Below are 15,421 nucleotides of genomic sequence, written 5' to 3'. Positions count from 1 at the left end.
CTCCAGTAGTTTACACCATCTTTAGATCTTTCTCGCAGCCCTGGCCAGCTCTGGAAGCTGACACTGTGCGCAAGCGCAGTGTTGGCTTCCCCCGGAGAAGTTTTTCACTTCTGTGAAAGACTTCCACAATTTGCCGGGAGATATAACGCACAGGGACAGCGGTTACCACAACCGCTGTCCCTTCAAGTTCCCCTTTGCAAATAGCAGGGATATTTTCATCAAAAATGAAAATATCCCCAGCAATATGGCTATATAATCATCGCAGCAGTTCCGCAATTATTGGTACATGTACCCCTATATGCCACACAACTCTCACGCAGCAGAGTTTAGCAATACAGAGATTATCCGCTGACATACCGTTTTGAAAAGAGATTCAGAGATAAATGAGCCTGTGAATGGCCACACCTCCAAAAGAGGAGCACCTGAAAGTGAAGCTATTTTATGGTTTCATTTTTGAAAACACCACAATGGGGTGTAGCTACATAGTTTCATCCTCTACAGCAGGCATGTCAAACTCAAAATCCCAATTGGGCCAAATAATGAAGGTCTAATATTTTGTGGGCCGCAAGAAAAAGAAAGTCTTATGTGCAATATTACCACACAGTGTGTGCCAGGAGTTGATAATTAATACTGCCTCCTCCCTTTACCATCCCTGCCAGTGTGCCCTCAGGTACAGGGGACACAGGGAGCATGTGGCTGGAGTGACATGTTCTACGTTAGAGAGAAACCACCATATACGTAAGGCTTACCTAAATGGTGGTTTCTCTCTAACGTGGCACGTGTCTCTTCCAGCCCCCTCTGTCCCTCAAACTACAAGCCCTCTGTGCCTCCTGTCCTATGCCTATTCAACCTCCAACCTGTGCCAGCCCCCTCCAACTTACTTTATTCTTTAACAGTCATCTGCTCCTCTTCCTTGCAGAATAAAGATGAATCCTCCTGCTCTTCGGGGGCAGCCAGGCACACACAGGGCGCGGACAGCGTGTCATCAGTGCTCCTTGTACTAAGCGGGCGGGATGCGGTGGGGTGGCAGAGGTTTGTGAAGTCAGAACTGCAAAGGCCCATGAGAGAGTAGCTGTTGAGCTGGGCATGTCTCCCCGGGACATTTTACAGTCTCTACATAGAGCTTCTGCGCAGAAGCTTCCTTCGCTGTCAGAACGGTGAATGCTGCTCGATCAGAGCTGAGCTCCGGCACCGCAGCAGTGTGAGTAGCCCCAGCAGGAACTCACCTGGCGGGCTGCATTCCACTTGTTTTACAATCGTAAATGCGGGGCCGCAAAAATATGCATTTGGGGAGAGTTTGACACATCTGCTCTACACAGTTTTCAATACTTAATGAAAAACTAGCCACAACAGAGAAAGAAAGATAGAGAGGATGTGGACAGGGAGAGACATGTCCGCCACAGACAATTTTATTCTTCTCTCCCACAGTGTGTCCAATTAGAATGTAACAAGACTACAAAAAGTGTATAAATACAAATATGTACCTGTTCATGGCATATAGATTCATAATTTCCTATAAGGTCAAACACTTCACTGGAAGAAAATTTCTGGAATGAATTCAGGAACTCCTGATAGAGACTCATTGTTGCTGGAAAAAAAAAAAAGTAGTGACCAAGTGCATGTTTTTATCACACATTAGAGAAATGTCACTATAACTTACCACTCTCTCCTGGATCTTCCTCTCGCATCATAACTGCACTGAGTGTGACGTCTTCAGTGAAACTGGGTGAATCAAAAGAGGAAAATGCTCCTGTCCGCTGAGGGGAAAAGGAGGTTGTATATGCGCCATCATCCATATTGGAGAGCTGCAACCAAGCAATAAGACGTTTATTTTAAAAAAATAATAATAATTCTTTACATTCTAAATGGGATTATGATCAATTTAGCAGAAAGTAAACAATTTTACCTCTTACAAAAAAAAATACATAAAATATTACTCAATTGAAAACCTACATTCACAATTACAGTATCCCTGAAAATCTGAACACAATAAGCATGGACAAGAATTCTGAAAAACAGCAATAGTGAAGAGCAAAAAATGTAATACTGTGTAACAATTATAATTGTACACTATATAACTCATTGTTTTGAGATTCTGGCAGAAAACTATATTGGACTTTCAATAAAAAATAATGACTGACAGTTGCAGGACAACTACCTTTTTACAGCTCATTTCTCTTTAAAAGACAAGTGATAGAGTGCTAACAGATAAGACTAGTATTGCAGAGAAATCAAAACCACCTTAGATAATTTGAATAAACAAATCACATTTACTTTCCTACATAAAATATAAAGAAAAAAAATATTTAAAAAGCAACACAATTACCTGTATTCTCCCCCTCCATCCTTTCCCATGTCTTTGGTTCTTATGTTTGCATACTTAGGGGTATATTTACTAAGGTGCAGGTTTTTAGAAGTGGTTTTGTTGCCCATAGCAACCAATCAGATTCTACTTAACATTTATCTAGCACCTTCTAGAAGGTAATAGCTAGAATCTGATTGGTTGTTATGGGCAACAAAACCACTTCTAAAAACCCGCACCTTAGTAAATATACCCCTCAGTCTTACAAAAACAGAATACACAATAGGCAGATTATTCAGGGTAAAGTAATACTTATTCTTCAGTTCAGAATTAGACAATTTTTCTCACTAATACAGATGAACATTCAATAATGACAAAGTCATTCTCTTCGGAGTAAATTGATCTATAAAAATTGACTACAGCTGCAATTATACATTGTGACTTTACAATTTTATACCACTCTTCCCTGCAAAGAGACTAAACTCAATCAAATGGATCAAGGTCTGAGTCATGAGTGAGCCATCCCATGTACTTTGATTTTTCTGATTAGAAGAACCCTTGTCCCAACTGAAGGAAGCAACCCCAAAGCATAATGCTGCCACCACCATGCGTCAAATTAAGCATGGCGTTTATTAGGTAATGAGCTGACCCGTCTTTGCCACAATCGTTTCTTTTAGAAATAAGACCAGGAAGTTCAACCTTTGTTTAAACTGGGGTGGGCAATACATGGCTCCCAGCTGTTGTAGAACTACACATCCCAGCATGCCCTGCCACTGTTTTGCTATTTGACCAAGTTAAAACTGTTGCAAGGCATGCTAAGATCTGTAGTTCAACAGCAGCTTGAGGGCCGCTTATTGCCTACCCCTGGTTTAAACAGACATTTCTGCCATGTGGTTTGGAGTGATCCATCTACCTTTTAACAATGAGATACCATAGATGTTTTTAAAGCCCCTTGCCGACCATAATGAATGTCACCTCTGAACACAGCTAGTCCCATTATGAAAGGTTGTGCATAAGTATGCAACCAGGGTGTTGCAGGGTTTGTATTTCATGTTTCCTAGAAATCTGTTTTTTTTTTTTTTACTTGTATTTTGCTGGTTGGAGAGTTGCATTAAAAGAAAAGGTCTGACATGATTATCTCAATTCCATCACAAAAATATGCAATTCCAGAAAAGTGTGCAAACATTTATATTTCCACCGAGGATCAATTTTTTTTATACCAAGGGTTATGTTTACTAAATTCGGTTGTTTGGAAGTGGAAATGTTGCCCATAGCAACCAGATTCTAGCTAAAATCTCCTATAAGGTGCTAGATAAATGTTAAGTAGAATCTGATTGGTTGCTATGGGCAACATCTCCACCTCTAAAAGCCTGCATTTTAGTTAATATACCCCTTAGTCTAGTTTTGCCATGTAGTTTGGCAACATAGTGCTTAATAAATGGAACAGCTTGTATACCATCCGCCTATAAAAATTAACGTGCAGCTCGGCCTTTAGCGAAATATGCATGGTTTACAAACATCATGTCTGCTTCACTTCTTGTGAGCCCTGACGTTGTTTTATGGTTCCATTTGGACCCCAAGACAAAGAACACCTTTCAAACAAGAGAGTAAATTCTCTCAAATGAAATGTTTTTTTCCTAACAACACAGATCCTCTCGGTGGTGATCCAATGCTGTATCTTCGGATGCATGCAGTGGATCTGAGAAGGCACAGGTGGGAGTGTCCTCTGAAAAAACGACACCTGCTTTATTTACATACCTTTGCAGATCCGCTGATACCAAGGACACAGCACTGATCACTACTGCATACACTTCTAAATCAGGATTTTCATTAGCACATATTTTGGATCTGTCCAAAATTGACTTCCATGTGGACAGGTGTACATTATTCTCATCACCAAGGTCACTGACGCCACAGTTGCGACCTCGCCTACCTATTATCTAGTACTATCCCGGTGACTCAAAGCACAATCAAAATCTCATAAGGCATATAATCAATGCAACAAAATGTCACTCAATTGGAAGTCTGCAGACCCACCATCACTTTCCTCCATAAAAGAAGCAATATGGTTTACCTACAAGATGGAGCATATAAATAGAGTACAGTAGCAGATAATAGGACACTTTCCATTTGGTCGCCGTGACCAATATATCACAATGCCCCTCCCCCCATGTATCTTGGATTAGCTCTTTCTTATGTACTAGTCTACGATTGTAGGTTCTCTCACATTTATTGTTCATTCTGCTCAAACCTTTACACAATTCATTACTGTATTACTGAATGGTTTATACAATTATTTTGCTTGATGGATTTGTTAACTTCCACATCTTCCCCAGTTGCCTTTTATCTCCCTGCTGTTTAGAAAAAAAATAAAAAGTTTCCTTATATATAACAATGTTTCTGGCTGTTTATGGAGTTTCATTTATACTACATACTTCAAATTAGGATCATTGTGAAGTAGCTACTATGTGGATACAGGGCCTGATTCTGTAAGGTTCTTAATCGCAAAGCTACACTCAGGCTATAGATATATGATGTATGCACGCAGGCAGCTTTGCAATTGAGATCCTTTGCAAAAATGGTAATGCACAGGATGCATCACGCCCCCTATGCATTACTTAATTGAGCTGCGTTATTCAACGCAGCATCGGTTAACCTGCGTACCATTGGCTGGCTGCGGTGACCCATAGGGTCCCACAGCTGGCGGCCGCAATTTAGAGGAAGAGACAAGGAAATCTCCGTCACATAACAGAGATCCTGGCCTCTTCCCTCCCCCCAATGGCGGCTACACGCCTCCGTTTCGGTTAACGGAGGCTGTCGCCGCCCCCAAACGGCAGCAGACTGTCAATCACCGACAGTCAGCAAGCGGACTCGCAGACCCGTTCTGCACATGTGCAGAAGGGGTCTGGCACCAGCGCAGATTCCCAAACATCGGGAGTCTGCGTTCAGCAGTGCACTGCTGAATCAAGCCTATAAAACGGTAGACATTTTAACGCAATAAGATGTCCCAGAAGGCAACTTCTCTTTCTTTAGGAACTGGAATTTACTATATCACGTTAGTGTGACAGCATCTCCATGGGGTCATGAATAAGAAGCACAAACTATCTAGTCCAGTGTTTCCCAACCAATGTCCTCAAGGCACACCAACAGTCCACGTTTTAGTGATATCCATGGCTGAGCACAGATTGTTAAATCAAAATAACTGAGGTACTAATTAAGACACCTGTGCTCAAGTATGGCTATCCTTAAAACCTGGACTGTTAGTGTGCCTTGAGGACCGTGGTTGGGAATCCCTGATCTAGTCTATACCAATTAAGGAGGATTGGAGTTCAGTTTACTAGATAAAGTACAACTTTATATCACTAATGTGGTTTATACTTAAGCTTGTCATTCCGATTAAAATGTAACAGCATCAGAAAACCAGGTGCATTTGGGGGGGGGGGGGGGGGACGACAGTGGGGTACATACCATGGAAATGTCTCTGAAGCGCCCAGGAGTCTGCATCAAGTGTGGCGATCTTCCTGCTGACCCAATTATCGCAGACACATCTGGCGGCCTTGTGTTCCAGGGCTGTGGAGTCACTGGGGAGGGGGTATTACAGATATTGTTTCTCAACTCTTACCACAAATTTAAAGCATCACCAACTTAAAGAAAACATAAGACCAGAACAGAAGGTCATGTCCTCATAATGTACATGCAATTAGCTATACTAAAGGAAAATGGGCAAAATAGACAGTAAATATGTATCAATGTTATGCTAGCCAGTGTACTATATTTTGCATACAGAAGACAAGATTAACAGTCATTTTTTATTTTTCAAATCAGAATCCATCTACTAAACCATACTGAGGTCTGGTGGGGTATAGAGGTGAATGAGACAACTACACTTCTAAAGAAATGTAAAGTGCCAGACTCCACTCTCTCACCCTTCTATACCCCATTATATATACGCCAGTGTCCCCTAGTGGATGAAAGAGAAAAGGGCAGTGAAAATTATTGGTGTATACAAGATCTCAGCCAAGCTGTTGTTTTAAACATGAGAGCAGAAAAATCCCCATGACATGCTGCCGTGAGGGGACAAATGAGACTAATGAACAGGGAGCCCAAAACATCCACCAAACATATGGAGAGGGATATCATATTGGAAAAGAAAAAAAGTGTTCAGGGAATTAAGGTCAAGAACCAAACACAAACATTTGCCCCTCTCTGGCACCAGAAATGCAGAAAATGGAATGACCACAAGGTATACTCTGAGCAGACTTTCTGGTACCCTATTTGCAAATATTAAAAACCCAGCATTCATATATGGAAAGGGGCCAAGCATTGCAGAAGATACACCACCATTACTCACTGGTCATTGACTATGTCAGAGGACTTTAGACTTAAATGAGGATTTTATTATCTAGTTGCTTGGATGCACAGAAGGAACTTTTCATGGGCTTCTTTAAACTGAAGACACCTGTCTGACATTTATGATATGGATTCAAGAAATAAAAATATAAGTCCCTGGTACTAGATATGTATGAAATTATTTTACACCGGCCTGCACATGGTCTGTGTGTATTAATCACAACTCAGCAGTTAACCTTAACCAAATACTTAAATATCCCTTTTATGCTACCAATTAAACCTTATGAACTTATGTCAAAAGAAGTATTATTTTCCAAGTGCTGTTAGTAAGTTGTGACTCAAATATGACCAACTGGTATTTCAAATCTTGCATTTAGAGAACACTTAGAACAGTAATGTAATTACAGATGCCTTAGCATTTTCTACTGCGTGCTCTCCATGTCCCCAATGGAAACACAAGCAGTTCAATCTTACTTTGCTGTCGGAGAAGAGATCCAGGAGTCCTTTGGGCAGTGTGGCCTCTTATTGCCTTACTCCCACTCCAGCTCTCATCAGCTGTGAGAATGCATTAAGGAAAATAATGTAATAATAAGCCGGAGACAGAAAAAAAACAATAAAAACAGCAAGCAAAATTAAATATTATCTCTGAAGATGTAAACCAATATTTGCAAGTTAAGTGTACATGAAAGTTTTATTAAAAACTTTGCTGAAATCTTTTCCGGATGGAATGGGTGGGAGTGTTGTTGGAGGGAGATAAGAAAGGGGAACAGTTTATAGGTGTGAGGGAAAGCTACATTACAGCTTTATCCAATGCTGCTAGATCTAAACTCCACAGCTCATTGTCCAATACTGTTTGGTATATGTTCCGAACGATGCATGATGGTCATTGCTTAAGCCAGAGCTCAACACACACCAGTCACCAGGCCACCTAGGATTTTAAACCTGGCGACTGGATTTTACTGTGGACCTAGTGTATCCGCATCTTATGCTATCAGCGTGGTACCACGGCCCGTCAGTGAGAAGCAGAGTTGTTTAGTAACACACACTAAATGACTACGGCATCCAGAGGCAGTCATGCTGAATGAAGGCCCATACCAGTTTGATGAATTAAGGAGGGGTTTTAAGTAAACTTGATTGATGGCTAAATCAGTATCTGATAATGGGTAGTGAATGTACCTCTGCGCACTCCCCTTTGGCTGGTGGCTAGTAATCATGGGCACCAAATAGGTTTCAGTAATCAGAGGATATTAGAAGTAGAAGCTAGACCTCCTCACACAAGAATGTGGTGCGTAAGGAATAAAACAAGCTGTGCAGTTTTCCCTGCCCAATAGGCCCAAGTTATTCAGCATTGGGCCCATACAGGAACCCTTTGGACTATTGGTACCAGGTTAATAAAAACAACTGTAGCCACATAATAAATGATTGTTTATTGTTGATATAAAAAAAATGTATCTTTTAAACTGTGCACCCGTAAACAAATTATTATAAATCCTTGACCCTTAAAAAAAAAAAAAAATCCACAAGTCCAGAGTTAAATAAGGTGCAATTGGCGCGTTTTCATGCCATTGCAGTGGTACTTCACCCTGCACGCTCCTAATTGAATCGACCCCTAATAAATTTGCTACTATCAAACAACGAGTAGCCGAGTAAAATTGCTGAGCTAATACAGGCACCTCAAACTTGTAGTACCTGGTCAGTGCTGGAGTTCAGTTGAAAACAGCCCTAGCAACTTCTACCCATCAACTAAACAACATTGTGGAGTTGTTGTGGATAAGCACTGAAGGACAGTAAAAATATTGCAGAATTCCAGTTCTTCCTTTTGCCACACTAATGGGAAAGCCAGGATATGGCAAATATTATATGGGTCCATGGTGTTAGTGGTGGAGGGGAGAGAAATAACAGCATACTGTATACTGGTCAATCTATAGGAGAAGATTGTTTAAATGCCAGGGGTTCTAATTATCACTGATAGCAGGTGTATTCCAATATAGCAGCAGTTTACACATCTCCACAATCAGCTTTTTGCAGAAAGATGATACATGGCTAGAAAAGTCCTGGTAAATTTCTATCCGTACTAAAGTGCACACAAGATAATGCATTGGGTCCCAGCAGAATCCCACAAATTATATAAAATATATTTTTACATATACACCCGCACAATTGATGTTATTCAGGAAACCTCAACACAAAACAAGTAAGGATACCAGATGCCCGCTGATTGGAGCTTTGCCGTCTGGCAGCCCTGGAAATTTCAGCTTCTCGAATGACTGGAGACGACATATCCTCAAGTGTCCTTCTGTAACAGAATAGGATAAGCTCTCACTCTCAAGAATTTACTAGATTTACAAAATAGAACCAGAATACATCCATGTAATCAAATTCTAAGGCTGGGTACATACTGGAGCGGCGGGCATTCTTTGTGAGTGAACAGTGATTGTGCGTCCACACTGGACAACTTTAATGAATGACAGAACGATGACTGTTCCATCATTCATTAACAATGCAGAGACCGCTAGCGATATCGCAAGGTTTGATGTGCAGCACATTAAACCTGGCGACCGTTACTGGAGACCACGGAAGTGCACAACCATGCGTACACACTGAGCGATGTATCGTTACTAAACGGCATATCAACCAGACATCGCTCCAGTGTGTACCCAGCTTAAGAATTGTGGAATAAATGCATCAAGAATGTGATTACCACAGTTCTGCTACTTTTTGAAATTCGTGTTGTAAATAGTTATATTTAAAACAATGAAGGGGGGAGTAGCCATTCTGTAGCCATTTGTTGATCCAGAAGGAACAAAAAAACAAGTATGGAAAGTATGTTGCAAATGTGACAAGTGCTCCAGTGCCTGACATCACAATAACCTAAGCAGTCTCAGATATGGTAACACCACAGATTACCAATTCCTATAATAGTATTTAGCCAGTAACTTATAACAAACCATACTATATGAATATTCCTTTTACTTCTACTTCATTGTAATAATTGTGTTGTGCATAAGTCATCAGCTAAACACAAATACTGACAGCTCACACACAGTCTGACCACTGGAAATTCTCTCCATAGAAACAAACAGAATGTGCAGTGAAATGTTAAGAAAATATGAATAAGGGCAGATGATAAACTGAAATAATTGCTTTAGAGATTACAACACATAATTTACTAGAAATTATTAAATCTTTAAAGCCTGGTAATGCACTACATTCATCTCTACATAATGTAGTGCACGGCTTCTCAACCACCCAAGATATCCCAACAGGCCAAGTTTTAAGTATTTCTGCCTTTGGAAGGAGGTGGGATAATTACTCATCCAGCAAAATAGATGGATTCACTTGTACGATTGAAAAAAATCCATTAAACATGTCCTGTTGAAGACTGAAGTTGAGAACCCTTAGTCTATGACAAATCATGTCTGGAGTGTATAAGCACACATCTACCGTGGTGTAGATGGTGACCATAACGACATTCATAATGTCAACATGAGAATGTCAACACAGTGATAATGTTGATAGACAACATGTTTATCAAGTCAAAACTGATTGTTGATCATGTCGACAATTCATTTCTATGGAATCCCTAACCTAGGGGTTCTCAAACTCAGTCCTCAAAGCACCCTAACAGTCCAAGTTTTAAGGATATTCATGCTTGTGAATCAAACTGAACTGTTAGGGTGCCTTGAGGATTGAGTTTGGAAACCACTGCCCTAATTATGTCAACATATTAGAGGTCAACATACTGTATGCCACTTCTGTATGTGTATATCATGCAGAACAGAACAGAAGCAATAAGATTAGTCCATTTAGGTGCGAGTTGTGTTCTGCAATCAGTTCTCACAGCTAACTCACACTGCGTATTACATTTTCAATTAACACTTCAATTGCAATTCAATTCCAAACTTGCATTCATTCTGGGTTTTTTTGTGCGCACTTTCCTCAGTTGAAGAGGCAGAGAAAAAAAAAATCTTTATTTTAAAAAGGTACAAATGTCGGAACACAGTGCAGAAACTCTGGTACACCCCTCGTAATGAATAATCATGCAATTGGAGTGACTTAAGTCTTTATTGGCCAAATTATGCTATTTGTCAGTTTTCAGGAGAAATCCTCTAAAAAAGCTCAATAATGGGTTAAATTAGGGGGGTTTTGCAGACGAGAGGTAAGCGTGTTTATTTAATTTTTTTACAAACTTGTATAAAAACACTGAATACCTACTATACAGACATTTTTCTGTAAGATGCTGGAAAGACAATTTAATGTAATATATTTGCTCGCTATCATTTTCCCACCATTAATAAAAAGTACATAAATCAGTCATTTGACACCATTTAAGAACCTCCAGTACGTTCCTTATGACCACTAAGACTTCTATATCGTTCTGCTATTTCAGTATCACTTTTTTGGGGTCCAGGCAGGTTTCCCCACTTTCAGGCACTTCTCCCAGGTGGTATTTTATAGAAAAGTCACATCCTCCGCGCAAGTATCGCAAATTGCCATAATTCCATCTCGCATTTCTCGGGTGCGAGTATTCATGCGATGTATTTGAGCTTCATGAAACACACTCACTTTTGCAAACTCGCTCCTAATTGTGATGAGCCCAATGTGTGTGTATGCCCATTTGGATATGTGAAACCTTAGGTGGCACAGGCAGCTACAGCATATGATATTTACACATCAATATTCCCATATTTAACAGAAGTGAAATACTGTATATATCTAACAAAGTTCCCGCTGCTGCCTGCTCTGCCTCTAGGAGCGTTCCCCTGCACACAGGTAACATACACGCCGGGCGCAGCACTATGCTCAGAGACTATTTTAAATAAGGGAAAAATAAATGTTATCCAATAATAGGTGACCCAATAAAATCAGTGAAGGCAGGAACGTGTGACAGCTTCCCATGCTTTGTATATGGAGGGGCCAAGTCTATCCCCACTCACACCTCCTCCTCCCCGGTGTAATCTGTACGAGTACATCACTCTACCATGTGCATAACAATGGCACACATTATACACATACAGGCAGCCTAATGGCCGGCTCACCTGTCCATGATGACAGCAGCCACAAACTTCGCGCCAGGCTGCTACTGATGACATACACCGGGAGGAAGTAAGCTGTGTGCTACCCGCCGGACACCATCCAAACTAGACGATCCACTTCCGGTGACAAACAACGTATGCCGCCATCTTTGTTGAGGGAATATTCCAGGAACTGTCTGGTAAATGGTAATAGGATCGCATTTATCATTGTAGGCATGCCGATAAGCCCATAAAGCTATAGTTAGTGAATTTAAAAGTAACCCCCACTTTTTTATACATATAATTGTTTTCATAAATAGGTTGTTTATGATCCATATCATCCATATTAATAGGGGTATTCAATATGGAGCGAAAACTCAGTTTCTGCAAGATTTTCGCTCGGATGACGTCATTTTCGCCGCTTTTACTTTTACACTGTATTCAATTTGAAAACTTTTCGCCGGTGCGAAGAGTATATTGCATTCGACCCTGCAAAAAAGTATCACCAAGGAATGGGTGGTGAAAAAAAGTGCAGAATTGGGGTTTTGGGGTGCAACATTTCGGAAACCACCCTGCAACCTTCAGACAGACCCCAAAGGTAAATTGTGTCAAAAATTTAAAAAAAAATACCTCAGACAACCCCAATAAAAGCACTTTCATTTTGGGTGTGAAAAAAAAAATTGGGAGGTACAAAGTTAAAAACTAGCGAACTACAATCTAGGGGGGTCCCCAAGTATGGCCCAGGTGTTTTTTTCATTTCAGGTGTTTGCGGCAGGTGGATTTTTCACGTTTTTTAAAACTTCACTTTAGCAACTTTTAAATATGCTCACCCCCATTTTCAAGTACCCAAAATTTGCTGGGACTACTTATTTTCTGCAAAAAAAACTTCTAAATACTCTTCTTCACCACCTTCCCAAATCCCCAAAATAGCAGCTATCGAGCCCGTTTAAAGACCCTGAAAACCTTCAGCAGGGCTAATCGGGGGTATCCAGAGTGATCCCCCATGTCAGAGCATCTTTTTGGGGGTGTTAGGTTGATTTCACTTTCGTTTGGTGCCGTTTTCGACAATTTCAAATTGAATACGGGTATAAGCGGGGGCGCGCGCGATACTTTTTCGCCGGCAAAAGCACCGATGTGCGGCGAAAACTTCAACGCGCATAGACGGCAAAGTTTATGTTTCAAATTGAATACCCCTCTTAGTTGATGTCATAATTCTGCAGCTTACTTCAGGGTAACCATGGTTCTCCCAGAGTCTCAGTCCACTCGTAAGTCCTCCCCCTGAAAGCACTTGTCGTCCCATCCCACCCCATCTCTCATTTTAATTAGCACCTTGGGTCCTTTGGTCAGTATCTCTCTTCGTTATTTTTTACTGTCCCAAGCATCCTGCAGTTGCAGACTCTTGCAGGCATAGGGCAGTATTCAATCTGAAGTGAAAACTCGCTGATGACGTCATTTTCGCCTGTTTGCATTATCCCCGTATTCAATTTCAAAGACTTTTCGCCGGTGCGAAAAGTCTTTGTAAAAAAACGGGGATAACTTTTCTCGTGTTTGGCTGTTAAAAAAAAAGTGAAGATTTGGGGTTTAGGGGTGCAGGCTTAAAAAAAAAATAGCCTGTACCCCTGGGAATGTCTCCTAAAAATGATCTGTGTCAAAATAAGTTTACAAAAAAAATCGGGACACCCCAAAAAAAGTAAGTTTAATTTTGGGTTAAAAAAAAAAAAGGACAAACTTCTAAAGTGCCAAAATTAATTCCAAAGGGGTTCCCAAGTATGCGGCAGGTGTTTTCTTCAATGCGAGTGATAGCGGCAGGTGCATTTTTGAAGAATTTTTAAAAAATAATATTTGTGACTTAAAAATATGATTGCACCCATTTTCATGTACCCCAAATTTGATGGGCATAGTTATTTTCCCCCCAACAAAATTCCTAAATGCTCTTTCTCATCACTTCACAGGCGCATTTATGCACCTGCTGCGAGTATTTAAAATCCTGACTTCCCTTCAGCAGCCAAAACGGGGGTACCCATAGTGATCCCCCATGTCTGGACATCTTTAGGGGGGTCCCAGGAACATTTCACAAAAATTCCCTATTTTTGTGATACTTACCTTTCTGCCGACTCCTGTTTTTACTGATTCCTAATTGAATACAGGGATAAAGCGGGCAGGTGCCCGATACATTATCCCCGTCAAACCTCCGATGTGGAGCGAAAAGTCCAGCACGGACTTTTCGCTCCAAATTGAATGCCCACATAGTTGCCAATATGAGACAGTCAAGGTTCTAATGATTTGGTTGTCCCTGTCTTTCAGCATTCGTCAACTACACAAAACCAATCCTAATTTTCTGCCTTTCAACTTCAGTCACTGCTTATGCTGGTCATACACCTGATAAAAGTTACCATCAGGAAGACAGGCCAATTATTATTATATCTGTCTTTGCCATATTCAGTCAGATTTGTCTACGAGTCACATCTTTCAGGCATGCTGAAAGATTTCTCATGTTCAATAGAGTGATTTTTGCTGCTCGTAGAGTGTGCAAATATCATCTCCATCAGCCAATAATTGGCTGATCAGGTCATTAGGTGCAGAGTGTTTGACCACCTTTAGGTATAGCCACCGTCATCGATGGTTTTGACACCCATGGTCGATGGTTTTGCCATCAATGGCTGTGAGGGAGTAATGTTTTTTTTTTTTTATCTCCCTAGCGCAGGGTGCACAAAGTTTAGCCACACCACTAAGCCCCCTTTTGTGATTGGCCTCCACAGCAGGAATGGCCTATGATGGGTGCAAACCATCAATGGTTTCATGCCATCAATTTTAAGTACCAATGGCACCATCAATGGGTAAACCTCTGATGGCCATACCTATAACTGCTGGATACAGCTGCCTCATTTCGGCAAATCATCCCTCTGTGAAACTTTCTTTAAAAAAATAATATCTGCACCACATATTGTGCAATCTATTAGGAGGTGATCATGGGATATATAAAGTTGGCTCATCAAGGTTCCACTTGGGTAAATAATACCCCATTTACACCAGAGCTAAAACCCGGGTTATTGCAGGGTTAACCCGGGTTGCTCCTATGTGTAAAAGGGGCCAGGTTTGGATTCCCATGTCGAGTGACCCGGCAATTCAACCTAGGTAACTTGCAGGGTTTTACACGGGAACAACCCGTGAAACCCTGCAGTGTAACCGGGAACCCTGGGTCATTAGACCCGGCTCCCGTTTACAGCATGGGGACTTCCGGGTTTCTCAGCACTTGGAGATGATGTCATCTTCAAACGACGGGAGAAGTGATCCACTGCACCCGTGTGCAGTGTGAATGAACGACTGTAGCCTTTGGTGTGAACAGGAGCTCACAAATTTACTGCTGAGAGAATATGCAGAGAAAAATATCCCCTGTGGTGTCTTAAGACCCTAATGAGTCGCATATCTTAAACCACCTCTGGAACATGTTGTTACTCACATGTTAACATGTGCAGGAAAAAATGTTCACTAGTACAAGTAGGATTGAATTGCTCTTTATTGAAAATTAATAATTAAATATACTTATCCTAAAGTGTTAAAACTCCACTTTGGCGGACAGACAATTTCAGTAGCAACTCAGGGACATGCAGTCAGGGGAGGCAGAGCATAATTTTATATAGCAGTGGGTGTTGGAGTAATGCTCCTGCAATGGACTCACATAATACAAGTCCAGTGCTTAGAAACGCCCACTGAAAGTATCTTGCATCCGCCACCCCCGCACAATGCCACAAAC

General features: G+C 41.0%; 1 protein-coding gene across 1 annotated transcript in view; it reads right to left on the bottom strand.

Annotated features, from left to right (window-relative positions):
• NUP107 (nucleoporin 107) overlaps positions 1 to 11,798 on the bottom strand; it is a 54,983-nt gene extending 43,185 nt beyond the window's left edge. Inside the window, exons 1-6 of the mRNA XM_088452484.1 lie at positions 11,692 to 11,798; positions 8,857 to 8,948; positions 7,127 to 7,207; positions 5,771 to 5,883; positions 1,661 to 1,805; positions 1,485 to 1,588 (exon numbers count right to left, since the gene is read on the bottom strand). Coding sequence (XP_088308610.1) covers positions 1,485 to 1,588; positions 1,661 to 1,805; positions 5,771 to 5,883; positions 7,127 to 7,207; positions 8,857 to 8,948; positions 11,692 to 11,699 — 543 coding nt within the window. The 5' untranslated portion in view covers positions 11,700 to 11,798. The remainder of the gene's footprint in view (positions 1 to 1,484; positions 1,589 to 1,660; positions 1,806 to 5,770; positions 5,884 to 7,126; positions 7,208 to 8,856; positions 8,949 to 11,691) is intronic.
• Between the last annotated feature and the right edge of the window lie 3,623 nt (positions 11,799 to 15,421).

This window comes from Taudactylus pleione, unplaced genomic scaffold (assembly GCF_031769625.1).
Source record: "Taudactylus pleione unplaced genomic scaffold, aTauple2 ptg000038l, whole genome shotgun sequence".
Taxonomy (NCBI): Eukaryota; Metazoa; Chordata; class Amphibia; order Anura; family Myobatrachidae; genus Taudactylus; species Taudactylus pleione.
This window is presented reverse-complemented; position numbering and strand designations above follow the sequence as displayed.